At 34.5% G+C, this 21,206-nt stretch overlaps 1 protein-coding gene across 1 annotated transcript in view; it reads left to right on the top strand.

Annotated features, from left to right (window-relative positions):
- The window catches only part of LOC126249066 (histone-lysine N-methyltransferase 2D-like), a gene marked incomplete at its 5' end in the record, with an annotated part of 205,371 nt that extends 202,616 nt beyond the window's left edge, over positions 1-2,755 (top strand). Inside the window, one exon of the mRNA XM_049950717.1 lies at positions 2,014-2,755. Coding sequence (XP_049806674.1) covers positions 2,014-2,650 — 637 coding nt within the window. The remainder of the gene's footprint in view (positions 1-2,013) is intronic.
- Between the last annotated feature and the right edge of the window lie 18,451 nt (positions 2,756-21,206).

Raw genomic sequence — 21,206 nt, 5'->3', positions numbered from 1 at the left:
TTACCATTGTCTGCAATGACCTATTGTAGCTCCCCAGTTCAGCATAGCGTCTTCAGGATGATTTTATGTAAGTCCTGAAATACTCTCCATAACACATCGAATTTTTGTTTCACTTTTAGCAGACACCGAGATCTCTATATGAGTAGCTACCAATTTATTATCCAAAAGTTCTACATGCTTCCAATCGTCGATTCATAGAGTTCCTTTCTACCAATTAATTATATTTACCAAGATTCCCTGAGTACCAGTTGTATAGTCCTCGTTCATTTATTAATAGCGTAACGTGCCATACGGCCTACTCCAGTGACGGCTCGAACAGTTCTTTGCACTTCTGAAGTCTCGTCACTTTTTCCAACTTGACCTGGATTATATACGGAGAACCAATGCTTAACACTGTCATGCTACAATGTAATTCTCACGCATATAAAATATACCTTTCCCTACTACTGCAAATGTGCTTCATCTCGCTTAATTTAGCATTTGCCTGGTCGCCCTTTTATATCACCTCGAAATGTCGCTGTATTTTCTTGCGCCACAGATACAGTGAGCTATCTCTGATCATGTACTATAACGGAAATGCTAATTTTAATCTGCTTCTTCGCGTTAAGTTAAATTTGTTTACAACTGTGGTGAGCTACCGTCTGTTTCGCAAGTCACTGATTCACTCCACTCATTCATAACAATTTACCGGTGACTGCTTTTCTCCAAACGACAGAAAAATATATAAATAATGTTTGATCCAAGGTTCTTACTTCCCCCTGAGTATATGCAAATGAATATAGCCAAAATATGAACTACCAGTGTTAGCATCATATTACCTTTTGGAACCATACTAGTTTTGTTAAATTATAAAACTATGTGGCTGGCTCCGTCTTCCGTCCCAGCTGTAATCGGTAGCGTATATTTTTTAAAGAATGTATAGATTCGACATTCTGAATACCGGTAGCTTAATCCTGATGGAAAGAAGATTGTTATGCTTCATATGGTTCGATACTCCTGATAGTTGCTTGCCAAGATAAGACGTAAATGTATATCTGCCAGGTTCCAGATGGGCAAAGATGCTCTTACCGTAATATTATTGTAACACATAGTTGACAGGTTCCAGGAAATGAACTTTTAAAATACTGTCATTTCCAGAAAGTGAGACAGATTTACCTTCTGTATTATTAGATAAACCTACTATAAATAATTATTAGAAAGGAAAATTAGTAAAAGTCTACTTCTAAGATGCTGTCAGTTTCGAGAAAAGTGACAGATTCAATTCCTGTACCATTAGATGATCGCAACAGAAGGAATCGAGTTTTGGGTTGTATCACAAAAGATAACTGATGGAAGTATCTTCAAGATCGTTTTCAGGTATTCTAAAAAGGAGTTATACTGTCAAACTTTCCTGAGGCATTCGCGACACTTTGTTAATCTCCCTTCCAGAGTTCGTACTTTCGTGCTAGGTAAGATCATATCCAGTAAACAGGTGCTGACAATTGAGTAGCCGCAGTTTCAGATTCCACAAATCCAAAGCATTACGAGCCATTCACGTTTCACAAACTGGCAGGAGATCCTGCCACCAAACTAGAACTAATTTCTTCTTTCAGACATATTCCCATTTTTCTTTCACAATGTGTGACACTTTATTTTAGGCGTAGCTGTTACTACGTGGGACTAAGGCTCGAGCTGAATAATGTAGCATCATGTTAGGGTGGCGGTTGTCAAACTTGGTAAAGGAATGTAGCGTGTTCCTGCGAAAAAACACGAGGGAGTCGAGGAGCTTCGTGTCTGCTTCTAACCGAGGCATCAAAAATTACGGTATCGTGTGCCCTTACTCAATAGGTTTATAATTTGCCTCAGGGCTTCGTCATGGCTCGGAAGTGTATGTACCCAACCACCCTTGTCGAACAGGATTTGAACTGGTTACACCCCGGTCTAGCACCACCGTACTGACGTGTGCCGTGCTGGCGGGGCCGAGTGGAGCAGCCTGCGGCACGAGTAGTGAATGGAAACGGGGCGTTTGCGCAGGTACAGCCTGCGGCGGTCGAGCGACGGGCTGGATGTGCGCCGCCGCCACGACAGCCGCAAGCACCGAAAGCCGCGCTCGTGGCACCCTTCGCCCTACGGCAGTGACGACGATGACGACCAGCTGACGCGCGAGGAGAAGAAGGCCAAGATCAAAGCGGAGATAGCGCGCCGCCGGCAGCAAATTGAAGAGAACGCGCGCCTCCACGAAGAACTGTTGCGCTTGGCGCGCCTCCGCGAAAGTGCCGAGCTGGGGTTCACGCCGCACTCGGGGCCGGAAGCCGGCCGCGGCGGCTACGGAACTTCGAGTGTGCTCAAGTCCATAGACGAACTGCTGCTGTCCGGCCGTGGGCTGCATTTCGACTACCGAGCACACTCTCCCCGGCGCACGGAAGAGGACCGCTCCATGGATCGGATAGCGTCCACCTTCCGCACTGACGACTACACGTCCGGCGTGTACGAGCGCCTGTCCGACTTCTCGCCGTTGACGGACTTCACCCCGCATGCAATGCCTCTCCTCCCGGACATGCCCACTCGGTCACGTAAGCTGCTGGAGGACTTAGGCAGTTCTCCCATCACCGAGTCCGTGCTCGCGCTGCCACAGAAAGGCAAGTATGGCTCCAGACTCTACGCCAAATAATTTTCGTTCGCATTTTTCTTCTGATAAACGTGTACTTCGTTTCAATTATTCTCGATACTCCAAAGAATCTCTCCTACGGTAACTTTCCAGTATTTTCCATTCCGCTTTCCTATCTCTCGTACACTGTCGTCGTCGAGGCGACCGAGTTTACTGAAGGCGTGAAACGTCGAGCACTTAGTAGCTAATGAAATAACGTATCCTAAGTACAGCTTACAAAAGTACTCTAGCTAAATTACAAATTCTTCCTCAATGATTGCCTTCTTCTGAATGCGGTGTCCATTTGCGAGAAACCTTTCCGTGATACCTAGCCGATTTCGTGTGTGCCTTAATGGTAATTCGGCTGGTAATGTGTTATATATATATATATATATATATATATATGAATTTGTTAGAGTAATTTTTTTTTCTTCGAAGTTCGGAACGCTTGTAAATGTTATGTCACCTCATACCCACATTCTTTCCCGCATGCTTCACTGCTTATCACTAAACACTGTTCTCGTGACAGTGGTACTGCAAATTTGGAACTCGTATAAAGACTTTGGAATGTTGCCTTTCTTATTTGGTATTTATTTCTGGCTTCGGTGTGGTCGTCCGACCCGTTGCATCCCGTCACGTGTTTACCGATGTCCGATGTCGACCTCGATATAAGAGTGAGGAGTCCCGTTTTCGGTGGTGAACATTTACCCACTGTTATCTGTAATTAGCCACCCTATTGTGAGATGCACCCATAACAGTCGTGAGGCAAATAAAGGAAAATGTAGTGTCACATATATAAATAATTGTGAAGTTACCACTTGCAGAAGCAAATGAACCACTTGAAACACTGTTTCCGTAATCAAAATTGTCAGACAGGCTTAGTGTTAATGTCTAAAAGTGGTAAACTGTCATATGTGTAACATACTTCCATACACTGTTTAGTATTTCTTTCCAAACACATTCAAAACACGAGTCGTTTGTATGTACGGCTTAAAACCGGAACACTTTTAAGTGACGAAAGTGTTTCTCCAAATTTGTTGGTTGTATTAAGAAATATATACGCAACTGGGATAGCTATAATACAGTGACCCAAAATGTTATCCTATATGTGTAAGTATTGCAACGTGCTTCTGCTGCATGCTAAATAAACGTGTCTGTCTCAATAATCTGTATCTCTAAGAGGAACATTCATTTATATTCGTACATATATCTCATAAATAGACTTATCGACGCTCAAATTTCAGTCACACACTGAAATAATTATAAAAAATATTAAAGTAGGAAAATTCATTACTTCCCTGGATATTATTGTTGCATATACGCATGAATGTGTGTTTCACTCTTGTGCCCACTTCTTTTAGTGAAATATGTAACAATTGTGAGAAGCTGTGCTGAGGAATGAGATGCAACTTGTTTATTTGTTTCTGTGCATCATTTTAGCAACTCAGTATTTCTTATTTCTCAAATATGTTTTAGTTGTAGACATGTTACTGAATTGTTGATAAGCAGTTGGAGCATGTTAAATACATCAGTACATTAGATAAATTTTATTAAAGTATTAAAGTAAACCAAAACCAAAAGAACAATCTAAAATATTACTAACATGTAACCTTGCCAAAGCTATGCATGTACTGGTTGCCAAAAGTATGAATGAAATGCAGAATGTTAGGGTTTTCAAATGCTTTAGTGTTCTATGTGGTTCTCTGTGGAAGGCACAGAATGAATGGAAATATTTTGCATATATCTAATGTTAACAATTTTTTTGTTGATTCAGTGAATGTTGAAAATTAGAGATTGGTCAAAAGCAATTCCTCTCAAATCCATAATGGAAACTGATCATTTTCATTATTCAATCATAATGAGAGATCACACCTGATAAAGTGTTTCTTGAAATTGGTGTTACTAATATATTGTTGAAATAAATTATTCGAAATTCATGTTTCTTATCTCTCAAACACAATAATGAGTTTTAAATTTTTTAATGACCATCTGAATATAAGTATTCTAGTACAGTTAATAAAAGATCAGTATGGTGAAATCTTCTAAAACTCCATTAAAGCTACATTATATTGAAAGATTGCTTCATCTTTGGTGAAGCTTTGGAGATTGCCTTTGTTATGCTTCAGTTCTGTAAAGAGATACTTACTGGTCCTTTTTACAATCAATGAGCAAAACTTAATGTGTCGTGTTGATGGTCTTGGCTTCCAGAAAGAAACTATAGAGTCAAAATTTGAAATAGGAGTGTGAAAACAGTGGATTTAAATTTATATGATTCATGAACAAATGTAAAGCTTTTAATTCATATTTTGCATGTTGCTCCTTGAGAGTATATAAGCTGAGCTTAACAGCTGAAGAACTCTTTCTTGAAACATAAATTTAGAGATCTACTGCCACTGTACCTGGATGTTTCTTGTAGTAATAATATATCACCTGTGGTTTCAACATACTATACTAAAGCTCATAAAGAAGGAAAACACTAAACATAAGGATTACAGTTTGTGGCATAGGACACTTCTAAGTAACACATTTGTTTGCTTTTCAGAACTGTCATAAAATGTTTAAAGTGAAAGAAACTGTTGCAGTTAGTGGGAACTAATGGTTAATGTCAAAATGATATAGTCTGCTTTTGAAGAATATTCTGTGTAAACATTGTTGCATATTGTATTGTGGCATGAACAGAGGTAGAATCCAAATTAAACTGCTTGAAATATAGATTCAGTACCTTAAAGACAAGAAATTAATTACCATTTCACTGTTTTTGTAAGTCACAAATAGCTTTATTCATTAAAATTGGTATTTACAGTAATTTTTTCTTAGACCTTTAATTATGCAGAAGGACTTTTTGTTTGTAATGAAATGCCACAATTCAATTTGCACAATTTCTTGAGCTATGGAGCATTTGTCTTCATAATAATGACTGTAAAAGTATATATGTTTATATGACCATCTGAGGAAGGTGACATAGAAATGATGACTGCTGCTTTTACAATTGGCATTATTTTGCGGTAAGAAACCTTCATCTGAAGTTTAACTCTTAGTCATCAAGCTAACTAACACTAAGTTTTATTACACACTGTACTCACAAAATTAACTCAGTTTACACAGTCACAAGATGATGATTTGTCAGATGTTCCCATAACCCATTACATTTCAAGAAGCAAACTTTAGCCTTTCATATAGAAGAGATAAAAGTATAAATTGTTTTGCTCTGAGGTTTTGTGACAAATGCATGATTTGAAAAAATCAAGAAGATTGAATGTGATATTTGCTGCTACTTACATGTTTCATGATTCTCATTGTACTGTGACTGATATTATAGCACTTCATTCATGATTACTGAAAGTCACTTTAATATCTGCTTGGCCACAAATTAGTTCAGTGCTTTCACTGCTGGCAATTTTCTCGGTGTATATAATAGGTATCAGTTCACCACTTTTGAATGCTGGTTGCCAATTACATGATCTACACTATTATATGTTACTGTCCTATATGGCATCTAATTATCATTTTGTAAAATGCTACAGGTTCACATATTTTCCCCTCTGTGCTGTGGCCCAGACTTTACGTAGTATTCTGGTTTTGGAATGAGTAATACAAAACCGAAACAGTGACTTGTGATATTACTAAACAAATACGTCTGCTTCAATATTAAACATGTTCTTTATTTCTTTTATTCAATGTTTCTTTACTTTCCAATTATTTGTGTCATGTTCATCTTTTGTTCCCTTACCCATCAATCACTGACTTCAAACCTAATAAGCCTACCAGTAACTATAGGAGTCCTGATTTACACTGAAAAATCTACCAATGAAAGAATGTTTATGTTGCTTTTATGTATCATAGATACTATAGTACTAATGCTTTCAATACCAAAGATTTCTCGCTGAATTTAGTTTTTAACACAGAAGCAGGATCAACATCCAGTTCACCCTCTTGGTCATTGGTGACACATACAATTAATCAATTATTTAAATCTTAACAGTGAATTTGTATCTCTCTCTCTACTGTGTTTATTGAAGCTGTGATCCTTGCCTGCATTAATGAGGGCTTTCTTCTAGTTCCTCAGTGATGTTTCATCTCAGGATGTGTAAACTCAGTATCTGAATTTATCCATGATATCAGTGTCTTTGAATCACTTCTATCATTCTTCTTTCAATTAGCATATGTTATGAAACTACAGAGGAAAGTATGCAATTGTAAAATAACTATCCTATGAGATGTTAAAAGATGTTTATCTGTGATCATATACATCAGTGTCTTAAACTGAAATTTGATTCTTCCAGATATTTCTGTAATAATTAACTTTTCTCTTCTTTATTTCTCTGCGAATCAAAATAAATGTTGAACTTGTGCACAGAAATTTCTACTCAGAAGAGGCTGATACCAATCCTAATACAGACAATGTAGTCATGTAAAATATAGGATCACAGACATTACCTTCCAATAGAATGATGACCCATTAAAATTTCCTGCATCTATAAAAAAAACCTCCATCAGTATCATCACAAGTAATAAATGGTTTTTCCACAACTTTATCCCCAACTATCACTTAAACAAGTAAAACAAACTCATGTTGTGTGTCATAAAGCCAGACACTACTGTTGTGGTTATATTTAGTAATGTTACCACTGATGTTACTATGTGTTGCCACACCCCCATTGCTGCCGTCATCAGTAGCATCTGTGTTGTGAAAAAAAACTTTATTACTATGTAGTTCTGTTAATGAAAAATTTTAACTTCGAATATATAATTGATTTTCTGGAGTTTGTTGGAGACTTCTCAGTCTACCTGAAATATTGTGTGATACTGCACTTCTTTTAGTCTTCACTAATGAAGATTATATTCACACGAATTTAGATACTTCCTAGTATATTTCTGGAACAACAAGAAAGTAATTATGGATAGTAAACATAAATTAATAAAATTTCATTGGTATTTAATGATTTGCTCTTTGACTAGCTCGCTTGTGAATCCTAATCTTTCATGAAAAATATAATTATGAAAATATACATAATTTACAAATACTTGTTCTGATTTTTATACATGGAAATTGGATTAAATCTGAAATGTTCTGCAAGATACTCCATCAGATGTAGTATATTTCTTCATTCTAGGTTGTTTCTTTAGAGTGCTACAACATTGTTCTTTACCTCAGTAAATTACACATTTCAAATTCCATTTGAAGACATTGAACTGTGATCTAGTTATTGGTCTAGTACGTACTTCTCCAAGATGATATGAACCAGCATTTGGTGATAATTAAATAGCTGGTTGTAAAAAGAATTATGTGATGATACAAATAAACAAATTGTTGCAAATCCTTAACATAATATTCTCCTCTGTGGTTGAACTGAAACTCCATGTTCAAACTTTTAATCTTCATTTCACTTGGGTTGAATATAATCTTCCATAGCAGTACTCTCACTACCCTGAGGGTAGTGAAGTTAATTTCTTTAGTATGAGTAAATATCTTTATTATGCCAAAATATTTATTTATACCATTGTAAAAAAAATTAAATGCTAGGTAGTTATTTGAAGCTTTAAGACATCTACAGCATGCATAGTGGGGTACGAAATTCCATCTTTATTGACAGACATAGAAATTTACGGCACCATGTATTGTAATTAATTTACACTTAATCATAATTAAATGCTGAACATATTATTCAGCAATGTTTTCTTAGTTTTAGGTATCAACATTACCTCTATAACCATTACAAAAGTTTATTGGATGTTTCATATTGGCTGATAACAAATAAGATTTTATTGTTGTTGAATTGACTTATTGTTATATTCTTTCCCTTTGTTGGTTTATGTTACAATTATTATAGCAGATCTTTAAAAATGGTATTAAACTGCTAAAATAGATTTCCGTGTGACAGTTACCAATGGTACTACTTTTTTCATTCTCTCTCTCTCTCTCTCTCTCTCTCTGTTTATTACGCACACACACACACACACACACACACACACACACACAAAATACAGCCGCACACATGTAGAGAAGGTAAGAGGAAGAAAGAAAGAAAGAGAGAGAGAGAGAGACAGATAGAGACAGAGAGAGAGAGAGAGAGAGAGAGAGAGAGAGAGAAAGAGAGAGAGGTGGTAAACAATTGCAGTAGGTTGGATTCTTTGCGGTATCATTGAGCTCAGCAGCTGTGGAATGACTATAATCATGGATGGACATAGTGAAAAGTTGCATATCAATATGTACAGTATTTTATCACAGATCTAATTACATTTAAGCTACAGTATGGCCATCATCAGTGCTAAAAGGAATAAGAAAATGTAAGAATCAGACACTTTAATTGATGATATCAAGAATCATTTAGCAGTTCTACAGACCAAAGAGTGTGCAGTAAGATAAACATACTATTTAGTAGCGAGTCATGTAGACCCAGAAAGCATGTATATACGCACGTTGCTAAAAATGACCTTAATCTGTCCATACCTCAATTTACAGTGAGGCTGCTGTTTACAAGCCTACACAGGCAGATGCAGTGTACATCATAGATAGTATAAAGTGCCCCTATACTAGTTACCTTTTGGTGACACATTGCAGTTAATAATAATTTCACATAAAATGTAAAAACAAAAATAAAATATGAAACTCAAAGTCCTGAATAAATAAAACCATACCGAAATAATGCAGATGTGAAGTCTACGTTACACAGTACTGTCTGCTTAATGAGAAATAATACAAACTGAGCTTGTCTATGGTTGATGCTAAATTAGGCAATAAATAAAAGGTTTTAAGAAAGAAGGGTATATTTTGAAATGTACCTCATTTAAATGTCAGAGAAAAACTACATATTAGCAACATTCATAATAAATTCACTGGGTTACAGTGTACTGGCTACTGAGATAATATAATGTTCAGTAGAGCTCATTGTAAGAGATTTGTTGACAACTTTTTTAGTAAGTAGTAGCTTAATTTAATGTTATTTACACTGTAGATGAAGCTGTTGTCAAGAGTTAGGACAAAAACACTGTAATATTTGTCATCAGCAAACTTGCTCTCCTTTGAGAACCTATTGAACATTACTACATATAGAGGAAGGTAAAAGGTGGATACACACACCCCTGATGGGAAACTGCAAATATGATAAAGGAAAATAAGGTGGATACATACCCATGTCAGGTCATGGCTTCACATGTAAGGTCATATCATCACCAGCCAACACGAAGGTGACTGGTGTGTTCATCGCTGATTATAGCAATTGCATTATGTTGGAATTTTTGCTCCAGTGAAGTGTGGTGATAAGATAAATATATACAACACATAATATTTGTTTTCTTGTAATCACACTTGCAATGTTGTACACAGAAAGAATTATGTTTGATTATTGTCTGTGGAGAAAAATTACAGCATTTTTTTCACATTCTGATTAGTATACACAATGACAAACCCTTCTGTTGTCCTTTTTTTTGCTCCTCATTATATAGCTGTCTATCATGTGGTTGTCCTTTCACTTTCATTTTAGAATTCTATCCACTCAGTAATAAAAAAGATTTTTCTATGAATTACTAAAATTTAAATTAATTTTCTAGGGAGGATACTCAAATTTTATATCATTGAGACACTAATTAATTAAGTGTAACACATTTCATGAATCAAAATTGTGGTAACAGTAAGAATTAACAAAACTCACTAATGTAGTGATGGTTAATTAGTACAGGATGCAGAAAACAAATTTTCATCTCATATTATAAAACAACATTGGAGTCCTGAAGTAACTGCTATAAGGATCATACAGATGAAAATATATTTCATCACTAGTCATTGTACAGGCAGCTTGTGCACTGATAATTATTTTTCCATTTGTTTGAAGAGAACGAATGAAACACCCCACACAAGATGCCTTCTAAAATTACGGAAGTTATGTTAAAAGATTAAAAAGACAGTTTCTTGGATTACTTTTGTTTGTTAAATATAGGCATATTTATAGAAAGAGATTCACTCAGATACTTTAGAATTGCAAAAGTTAATTTAAAAAAAGGTTACCCTTTAAACTATTGTTATTTGTTTGTTCATACCAGTAGAATGACGCTCTCTTGCTTTGATTTTAGAAATATTAATCATGCCTGACATCGAATTCTTAATAGTATGGGTAATTAAAAAAAATGGTAGATGGAGTCATACAGAAGCGATAGGATCAGTTGTAAGCTTTTCTTCCTTATGTTTTCCGTACATTTGTATTCTTTACATGAACCCAGGTTCTCACATCAATAACTGTAGCTGTTTTTCTGTTTTCATGTATGTATTTATTCATGCTTTCCATTATATCCAGTTCTTAGTAGCTGAAACATTTTCTTTGACTATTTTATCTCTCCAATTTCCTCTGAAGAGTAAATATCTGCTTTTTAGAGAACATTAATTTACAGTTTAGAGAGGACAATGAATGTTTCATATATATTTTATATTATTTTGCACACATTTATTATTGTCATATGGTTTGGATCAACACAGTTGCATCTTGCTTTTTTTGCATCTCTGACTTCCAGTTTCTTCATCCTGAATTTAATTGTCCTAGGACACACTCCTCTCACATGACAAAAACTTGCAATAAATTATTTTTTACAGTAACTATGTTAGTTACTTGTTTTACCTTTTGTAGTGCCCAGTTAACCTTTTTTTCCTTTCTTAAAGTACTGTATTCTTCAACCAACACTTCACAGTTGTTTATGTATCTGAAAACTTCGGTAAAACTTTTCTTTGCAGAAGTTCCTGCAAAATAATTTCAGTGAAGTTTTAAAGTTATTACAAAACTTCTTATTTCTTCAAATGTTCTGATCTTTATCATTTTTAAGATTCCAAGCCTTTTAATCATTAAGTCACATTTTGAACTGACACTCCTTCTCCCTGAACCTGAAATGATGAAATCCACATTATTGTTTATAATAAAAGTTGTAGGGGAAAATGTAAAATCTCTATTAGAATTAGTAAAAAAAGTAAAACATAAATAATGCAGTTAGTTATTCTATTAAATTACAGAAGGAAAACAAGTGGCAAATAAGTATAAAATTAGCTGTTACAGTCATAGGGTGAAAATTATCGTTGTTGTAAACACAGAAACTGTGAGAGTGTCAGAAGAAAGGGAACTGGATATTTATCTATAGAAAGGAAAACCTATATTTAAAAAAAAATCTCAATATATTTGTTGTTATATCAAAATGGGCAGTTATATCTTCTGTTTAACTGTTGAATAAATTGGAAGTGGCATCTAATATGTACATCAAGCTTATTTAAATGACAACTAAGTAATACAACAAGCTAATAGTGATTTATGTGACACATCTCCTTTAGAGGTTCATATGAATTAACATTAAGTGATATGTCAAAACTTAGAATCATCTCTGTTATGTTGCAGAATATACAGATGAATTGATAAATAATTGTGATAAAAACTGAGATCAAAATTCTTGAAGAGTGCACAGAAGAGTTCTTGTAGAATTACAAGTACCATGAGTGAGTTTAATAACAAAACTGTTAACAGCAAATATTGACATATTAAACTCGATTACTTCGAAAGAGAAGTAACCTTAGCTATTCAAATCTGAGGTATAATTTTGTTGTTACTCATTCTGTGCAGGGCTATTATTTTGTTTTGTGTTACTGAGTGTAATAATGTCATAAAAATTTGAGTCAAAATTGAATCCTTCACTTATGGGTGTTGAAGTTTTAGGTCAAGGACTATGTGCCTTTAGAAAATCTGTCATTCACATGAAATGGATGTACTGAGCCAGAAAACATTGCAGCTGAATAACTTTGGTTTTGACTGGAGAAATGGGTGTGTAGTTAAGATGTAGCAAAATATAATTTACAACTGTACAACTTTTATTCACTGGTATCATAAAAAAATCTGTCTTACCAGAAAATACAACAGAACTAATAACATTAAAAATTTGCTTAGCAAACGTTCTTTCTCTATGTGTTTGTCTTATTACTCTTCACTTTGTTTTTCTGCAATCATTACTGCTTAAATCTATTCTCTCTCTCATTTACCAAGCCAGATGGCTCTTCTTTGATAGTGAATTTTTTTCTTAGATGTGTTTTATTTCTGTTGTGAGTTTTGAAGTAATATCTTCTCTTGTAAATCTTTGCTATTTTCTTTCTGGTTGTAGCATTTTTCCCTAACAGTTCTTCTTCCGGGAATCTTGAATTTTTTTTTCTTTCTGCATTTCCTTACCTTTTGCTTCACTTATGTATGTTCATCCCTAATTTCTTCAGATTCCAGCTGTCAGTCTGTTCATTTTGTACAAAATTCCTTTGACAATTCTATGTGAAATAGCAATACAATGCTGAAACCGTGTTGCAGAGGACTTTATTTGGTTAATCTGATTGTGACTTCCTTCAAATCAGTCAAGATTAATATTTCTCTTCTATATGTATCTGTTGAACAATGGAGAAATGATGTATGCAACTGTATACAGTGTAAGGACTGAAATGGATTCTTTCATCTAAATATCTCATATTAGACACATCAAGTCATCATTGGATTGAAACATCAAATGATCAATTACAGTGTAAATATATCCTGCATTTAACTGCACATAACACTATAATAAAGAAAAGGTTTCACCTTCTTTCCTCAAGATTTATTTATTTGTTCTGCAATCACCTCAGCTTCCTATAGTGTTTTTCAGCATTTAATATCTACTGATCTCAGTGTATCCATCTTGTTACTATTTTCACAATCATAGCTAATTTTTAAACTTCACACCTGCAGGGATTTGATGTAGAGCACCTAATTGATAGTCCTGTGGACTAAATTTATTAATTTGGTTATCATATTCTGTAGGCCAGTCATGAAGAAGAACCATCAGGGATGTAGAATGAGCCAAGCATATGTTAGCAGAGAGAAATAGTTGGTAAAAGTTAATTAAATCGACACTATCAACAATTAACTATCAGTGAACTACAATATTTTATCTACAGTAACAGACTCTATAAATGAACATATTGAAATGAATGGCAAAGGTTCTACTTTGAAGAACAACAATACTCCCATGCCCATAAGAAACAGCTGCTGCTTAGATCTTTTCGTTTCTTTCAGACATGATCTCTATATTTGGTGCTTAACAGTGATTACTGATCCTTTTCCATTTTTGAAGCAGCTTTAGATTTGTTTACGAGGTTCCAAATAATTACTCATCTATATATACTACATCTCATTACAAGATTACATTTACTTAAATGTGGTATCAGGTTTGTTTATGTAACTTGTTTTATCAATGCAGTGGTGAAACAGAAAATGTTATGAGTCATCTGAATTTGCTTCCTAGTATTTCTATGTAGATACATGCTGGTAAGACCTATCTGGCAACAGAATTATTTTAAGGCAGATTTAGTTTACCATACAATATGTTCCCAAAATATATTGGTTAATTACAGTTGTATACAAAAGAAAATTAATTTTGTGTATTAACTATCCTCTTAAATAGTGCAACAAGCCACACTGTAACAAAAAGTTGAGAAGCAATCTTCATCCAAAAATTAATGATAGTCAAATTAACCATCTTTGATTAATAACTCCTGAAGCATTGACCATTGCAATAAGTCTAGAAACATAATGTAGACACCAGTAGCTGTAGGTGTCCTCTGATGGAAGTACCAATACTAATTAATTTACTAATTAATTTACAAATGTGCAAACTATATCTTGCTGGTGGATTTATTAGATTCATTAACATAGTTCAGTATATGAAGAATTATTGAAAACAATTTTCAAGATGGTGATTATCATCAGTTATCTATCTTTGATATTATTGATCCCATGCAATGCACATTTTTGTTGATACATGTCTATTCACAAACTGGCACACATATATAATATAAATACTATGATAAGGGCTATTTATTTATCAGAATGTTCAATAATTTCATTGAATTTCGAACATTTAAGTGGCTATCCACTGAGGTTAAACTTAACATGCCATTAAGGGATTATGAATGACAAACCTATTGTAGAAGACATAGCAAATTAGAATTATTTGCTCTCTGCTGAAGAGGATGCACCTAAAAATAGAATTAAAAGTTTTAGAAAAAGTTTAATGGAAAATATCTATGCTTCATAGGCAAATCACTCCTGCTATTGCTGTATTCTGAAGCATTTACATTAATCAATTAGGTAACAAATTTCATTGCCGTTACATTAAAGGCAAGCAGGTTGGTTTCCCTGAACGATATTTTTTTTATCAATGCAGTGGTGAAACAGAAAATGTTATGAGTCATCTGAATTAGCTTCCTAGTATTTCTATGTAGATTTTTAATTTAGTACTAATCCTTTAATAGTTGACAACTTTATTCACATGAAAGTGATTTACATACTAATAGCTGAAAGTTAACAACTGTATATGCATTCTCACATGAATCACAAGATGAAAGACAACCTTCATATATGTGGCATGAGTCAAGGTTAACAGAAATATGTGTACAAGTGATTTAAACAATATTTGCTTTCTTGATCTGAGATACTAATATCAAAAATTTACATCACAGTATTGGGATAGTAATGGAAAAATGTATTAGTTGCTTCCAGGTAAATGTACTGTAGAAAAAGTACAATGAAGCTGATGAAAATCTGGATGCTCCACATCATGATTACGAAACGTTCAAACTATTAGGTTTTCACATAGCCAAAAATCTCAGTTGATGGGTCCACATCAGCAAGTTATTTCGCATTGTATGATCTGTCTGCTGTAAAAACTGAAGAACTGTAGTAGCAATGAATAAAAACTGAAGAACTGTAGTAGCAATGAATTCCTGGTGTGTGTGTGTGTGTGTGTGTGTGTGTGTGTGTGTGTGTGTGTGTGTGTGTGTGTGTGTGTGTGTCTATATATACACATTCTTCCACTCCCACTTGAATCCTGCAGTACTAATATGGAAAGATCTGTAGGCTCTAAATTAGTGTTAAATGGAAAAGGAAAGTTATCAGATGTAATACAGGACCATGCAAATCATGTAAAGGTCATTTTTATTGGCTGAATACTCATTCATTCAAACACCATGTTCTGTACATCCAATTATGAAGGAGGACTTTCATATATATGCAATGACTCACTTAATATTTTAAGAGGCATAAGCAGGCAGGATAGGCTACTCTGTAATATATTTTGCCTGAAATATCATCATAATCTGAAGGGTCATTGCTTCTCAGTGGTATCATGGTTTTTGTGATCTGTATCAAATGATTACACTAAAATGATGTTTGATAGTGGAGTATGAAGATGTCTGACAGCACTAGCCCTAAGCATTAAATGAAACTATCTGGAGCCTGAGGTGCTTTGATTCAAGATGTCAGATCCCTTTCTCTCAGTTTCCTTTGTCTTTGTTCATTACCTGTTGTAAAGGGAAACTGGATACAAATTAATATTATCATAAGAATAGTTTTAAAAAGAATTAAATTTCTAATCTACTATGTGCCTTTCTGATGGTTCATCCTATAAAGTCTCTCTGACTCTGCATTTGCTATTGTGTGGTGTAGTATGTTTTACAGCATTGTTAAACAAGGTTTTTGGCATGCCTTATTGGTGCCATTTGACCATAATATCAGGATAAACCATTTAACATAGGCTCACATCTATTCCAGAAAAGGCAGATTTAGAAAAAAATTGCTAATTGCAGTTGAACTACACCCTTCTCATCTCTTGTGAATGTTAATGCAATGATCAAACCAATGACGGACATTAGAAAATCTGAATTCCCTTGATCAGAATTATTTGAGTGAATTAAATATTGAAGTATCTTATAATGGCTTACCAGTTATTTCTAAAAGATATAATTAGTAACCTCTGTTACTGCTTAGTGAAGTTTACAGCATTTGAAACTGGGGGGTCTGTACTCTGCCATAATTACTATTATGTATGTTTCATAGCCTATCTCTGGGGCACAGTATTCAATTGGCTGTTCAGTACAGTATTTAGGTCTCTGGCCTGGGAATTGATTTCCACTTTTTATGTACACAACCCATTTCTGTTTCCTTATATTACACCTTTAGTATTGTGATACTAGCTTGTATCTATCTAGGTGCATGTGTTCAGTTTCTGTGACTCCCACATGATATTCTATTATACATAGCATACCTGTTGAAATATTTTCTATGTTTCTATATTTTTATGTAGTGTTGTGAAAAGGTCAGCTTTCTTATTTCACAAGCTTTTTGTGTTCTGATGCAAACATTTAAATGTGTTATGACTCTTGCTAATTCTGCAGTCGATATTGCTATTTTTTGTTTCAGCTGTTGTAACTTTATGTATACTTGTTCATAGGCTCTGCTCCATCTCTCTCTCTCTCTCTCTCTCTCTCTCTCTCTCTCTCTCTCTCTCTCTCTCTCTCTCTCTCTCTCCCCTTCTTCTTTCTAATCACCTTAAAACGGCCAAGTGAAACTATTCGAAATCACAGATACTGGAGTGCATTTATGTATTTCACAAAACATTTCATCCAGTTCTTACCATATTGTGGAAGAGTCACACAATCTTCACATCAGTGTCCCAGATATTTGACTGATGTCAAGCTCAGTTGCATTGTTAAGTTATGGTCCAAACTTTTCCCAGCACCATCAGCAGTTACTACATGATCTTTTTTTGCCAAGATCTTTCCCCAAATAGTCTAAATCCCAGTTCTGAATCCTGTGCTTGATGCGTTTGGGGATTTTAATCAACTAAATGGATGAATACCAGTATCTCATAACTGCTCTTTTTGAACAGCTCTGTATAAAGTACTGACTGCTGTTTACCACAATATATAATTAGCTTTCTTGTCCTTGGAATAGTGACTATTATAATCAGTCAGTATTTGTATAACAATCTCGTCTTTAACAAACTACATCTAAGAAAGTGTGATCCAAGCAGGTCAAGTCATGACCATAACACAAGAACTGGACATATAGTTAACATGCCATCTGCAAGTCCCTCAAAGATCCATAATGATTGCAAACATATTTGTCTTGTCCATCTCTACAACTTACCTGGAAGTCTCTACAAAGGGTTCACAAATAAACTAATGACTAGTTGCATAATGGATGAAAAGTATAGGAGATTACTCTGCTAAGAAGTTTCAGAAGTGTATGACAAATGATCTACCTTTTTTATATTAATGACCTACAGATAAGCAACAGAGTGCATTATAAATCATAATACAAACAGTGCAATTATTTTCTATTATGTAATAATTTATTATTACCTGTAAAAATTCTCAGAAGAGAATAAATAGTTTGACAGTTGTATTTGGAAAGAATGGAGATAAGGAACTTAACATCCTGTGGTCATTAGATGCAGTTACTTGCGTACCCTAGGACTTAATGGTACAGTACTGAATTAAGGTGAAAGAGTTATCTACAAATACACAAGAGGAGACTTCACTGTGAACAGGGCAACAGTAAACAATTGATGATAGAAACTATGTAATTGCTGCTTTGAGGTATAAATATGTGTAAACAGGAAAAAATATAAGTAAATTTAAAATATATCAGAATGAACCAAGCAAAATGTTTTATTCCCATGCACCATAATTGGAGTAAAATACCAAATATATGAGTTGGAATGGAAAACCAGCAACACAGAATATATTATAATGAATCTATGAACACTAATGTTCTTGATATTGGATGTGCTGAGATAATGCAAGCAAAAATTTAGCATTAGTAAACAGACTGAGTTAAATGCCATCCAAGAAGAAAATAATAGCCCAAATGCTGCAATGAAACATTCACATACACACCATGAAGTTAACAAACTATTATGCTGTTGATAGAAGAGGCCACATAATATTTTTGTGTTGAAAACAAAAACGAAGTTTGTTCTGAAAAGATTGTATCAGTGCTCAATAAAATCCTTGATGTATTGCTTTAGAATTAGCTGAATGCTTATTAGGAATACATAGTTTAGAAATGACTTGTAAATAGAGGAATTATGATTCATGTCTATTACTGCACAAATGGGGGCTGTAAATGTTATGTGAGAATGGAGGAAACTAACACTAAATATGTTTCAGACATGTGAAAAACAACCATAATGATTTTTTTTGTTAAAGAGGACAGCAGCTGAACAATGAGCACATTGTCCACCATGTTTATCATGCTGGCACACATTTTATTAATTCCATATTCAAATTTCAGTCCAGTTTCCGTCATGTCAATTCCTAATTTTTTATTTTTACTTTTTCAGCTATTAGCCAAGGATGTTACTTTAACAAGGCCAAAGCACATTCATTTCTCTTCCTTCCAAAATCATCAATAATAAATCCACTGCCAAGTTTGTCCGAGTAGTTCAGATGCCAGTAGATGCTAACTTTTTTTGAAATTCACACCTATAGTAATAAAAATTCAAATTAAGGTTCATTCAGTTTCTAAATATCATCATTAAAACTCGTGAGCAGGATGATTATGGATTCACAGGAATTCAAAGTGAAATCATAATCAATAGGAGCAGAATAACAACTGCATAGCAATGTTACTGAAAAAAAGGTAGAGGCAGAGTACACTGTGTTTGGGATCTTCTTGCTTAGCATATGAATTACTAGAAATAAACTTGATTGTGTGTAAAGTGAAAGATGGAAATGGCATTACACATTAAAAAATTACAAACTAAAATAATTCTGTCTTGTAAAAATTTTGTATGTATTGCTAAAAAGTTAAGATCATTGTAAGGAAATTACTTAATCGAACTTGAACCAAATCTGTCATTTTTTATAGTCCTAGTGCAAATGAGACATTAAATCCTAAGAAAAAAATGATGATTCAAAGATGAATTTTGCACTCCCATCAGAAACAAATGTAACAGCACATTTCTTAATCGCTTCAATGTCTTCTTTTAATCTGACCTGGCGGGCATCCCAAACAATGGAGGAATATTGAATAATGAGTTGCACATGTGTACTATATGCAGTCTCCTTTGTAGATGAGCTACACTTACCTAAAACTCTCCAAGTAAACAGAAGTTTACCATTCACCTTCCCTACTACCAGCCTTACATACTCATTTGATTAAATATCGCTTTGAAGTGTTATGGCCAGATTGTTAATTGAGGTTACTGTGTTACGTAGCCCACCACCAATACTGTATTCAAACATTACAGGATTGTTTTTCATACTTATCTGCATTAAACTACTTTTTTTGACATTTAGAGGAGCTGCCATTCAGCACAAAAAGCAGAAATTCTGTCTTGGTCACCTGGTAACCTTATGCAGTCACTCAATGATGATACTTTCCCATAAGCTACAGCATCATCAGCTAACAGTCATAGGTTTCTACTCACATTATCATCACATCATATAAAACAAGAATGGTACTATCACACTCTCCTAGAGGACTCCTGATGATACCATTCTCTCTGATGAACACTTGCCATCAAGGACAACATGACAACATAATGCATTTTAATACTTGAGAAGTCCTTTGAGCCACTCACATATCTGGGAACCTATTCCATATGATCTGACATTTGTTAACAGTCTGCCAAGGGGCACTATGTAAAATGCTTTCCAGACATCTAAAAATATGGAACCTTCTTGTTGCCCTTCATTTGTGGTTCACAGGATCTCATGTGAAAAAGGGGCAAGCTGAGTTTCACATGAATGATATTTTCTAAATCCATGATGATGTGTGGTCAGACGCTTTTCTGCTTCAAGAAAATTTATTATATTTCAAGTTAGAGTATGTTCAAGAATTCTGCAGCATATGGATATTAAGAATATGGGCCTGTGGTCTTATGGGTCCATTCTTTTACCCTGGACTTTTTTCCAATTGCTTGGGACTTTGTGCCACGAGAGAGATTTGCAATAAGTGCAAACTAAGTAAGGGACCAATGCCATAGATTACTCTCTGTAAAATCAAATTGGGAGTCCATCCAGACCTGCTGACCAATTTCTTTTCAACCCTTTCAGTTGCTTCTCAATGCCATGCGAGCTTATTTCTTCTGTGTCCTCCATATGGGAGTCTGTGTGATGCTTAAATGATGGTATGTTTGTACAATCCTCCTGCGTGAATGAATTTTTAACTTCAAAATTTAAAATTTCAGCTTTTGTTTTGTTGTCTTCTATTGCCACACAAGACTGGTAAACCAGTCACTGGATAGAAGTTTTTGACTCACTTAGGACTTTTACATAGGACCAGTATTTTCTTGGGTTCTAAACAAAGTCTTTTGCTAAGATATAACTGTAGTAGTTGTTGTAAGCTTTGCACATCAGTCTTTTTATAGACACACAAATTTCTACTAACTTTTGCCATCAATATTTCCGTGTTCTTTTTTAAGTCGATAGTGCAATAATCTCTGCTTCTTCAGCATTTTCTGAATTTTCTTATTAAACCACAGTTAGTATTTTCTGGTTTTAATCAACTTGCTCAGCACATATTTTTTCAGAGCACAATTTACAGTCAGTTTAAACTTCACCCATAATTCCTCTATGTCTATCATACTGCAACTAAATGATACCGATTCACTGTATGCTTAGGACACTAACAACTCCTTGTCTCTTCTTTCCCACATAAATACCCCCCTAACCTTCTTGACAGCTTAATTAACTTCAGTAACCATCACTTCTATGATGAGATCATGATTACTAATCTCTATCTCTATACTG

The sequence above is a fragment of the Schistocerca nitens genome, chromosome 3, assembly GCF_023898315.1.
Source record: "Schistocerca nitens isolate TAMUIC-IGC-003100 chromosome 3, iqSchNite1.1, whole genome shotgun sequence".
NCBI lineage: Eukaryota > Metazoa > Arthropoda > Insecta > Orthoptera > Acrididae > Schistocerca > Schistocerca nitens.
Note: the sequence above shows the minus strand (reverse complement) of the source record. Positions and strands in the feature narration are given on the sequence as shown.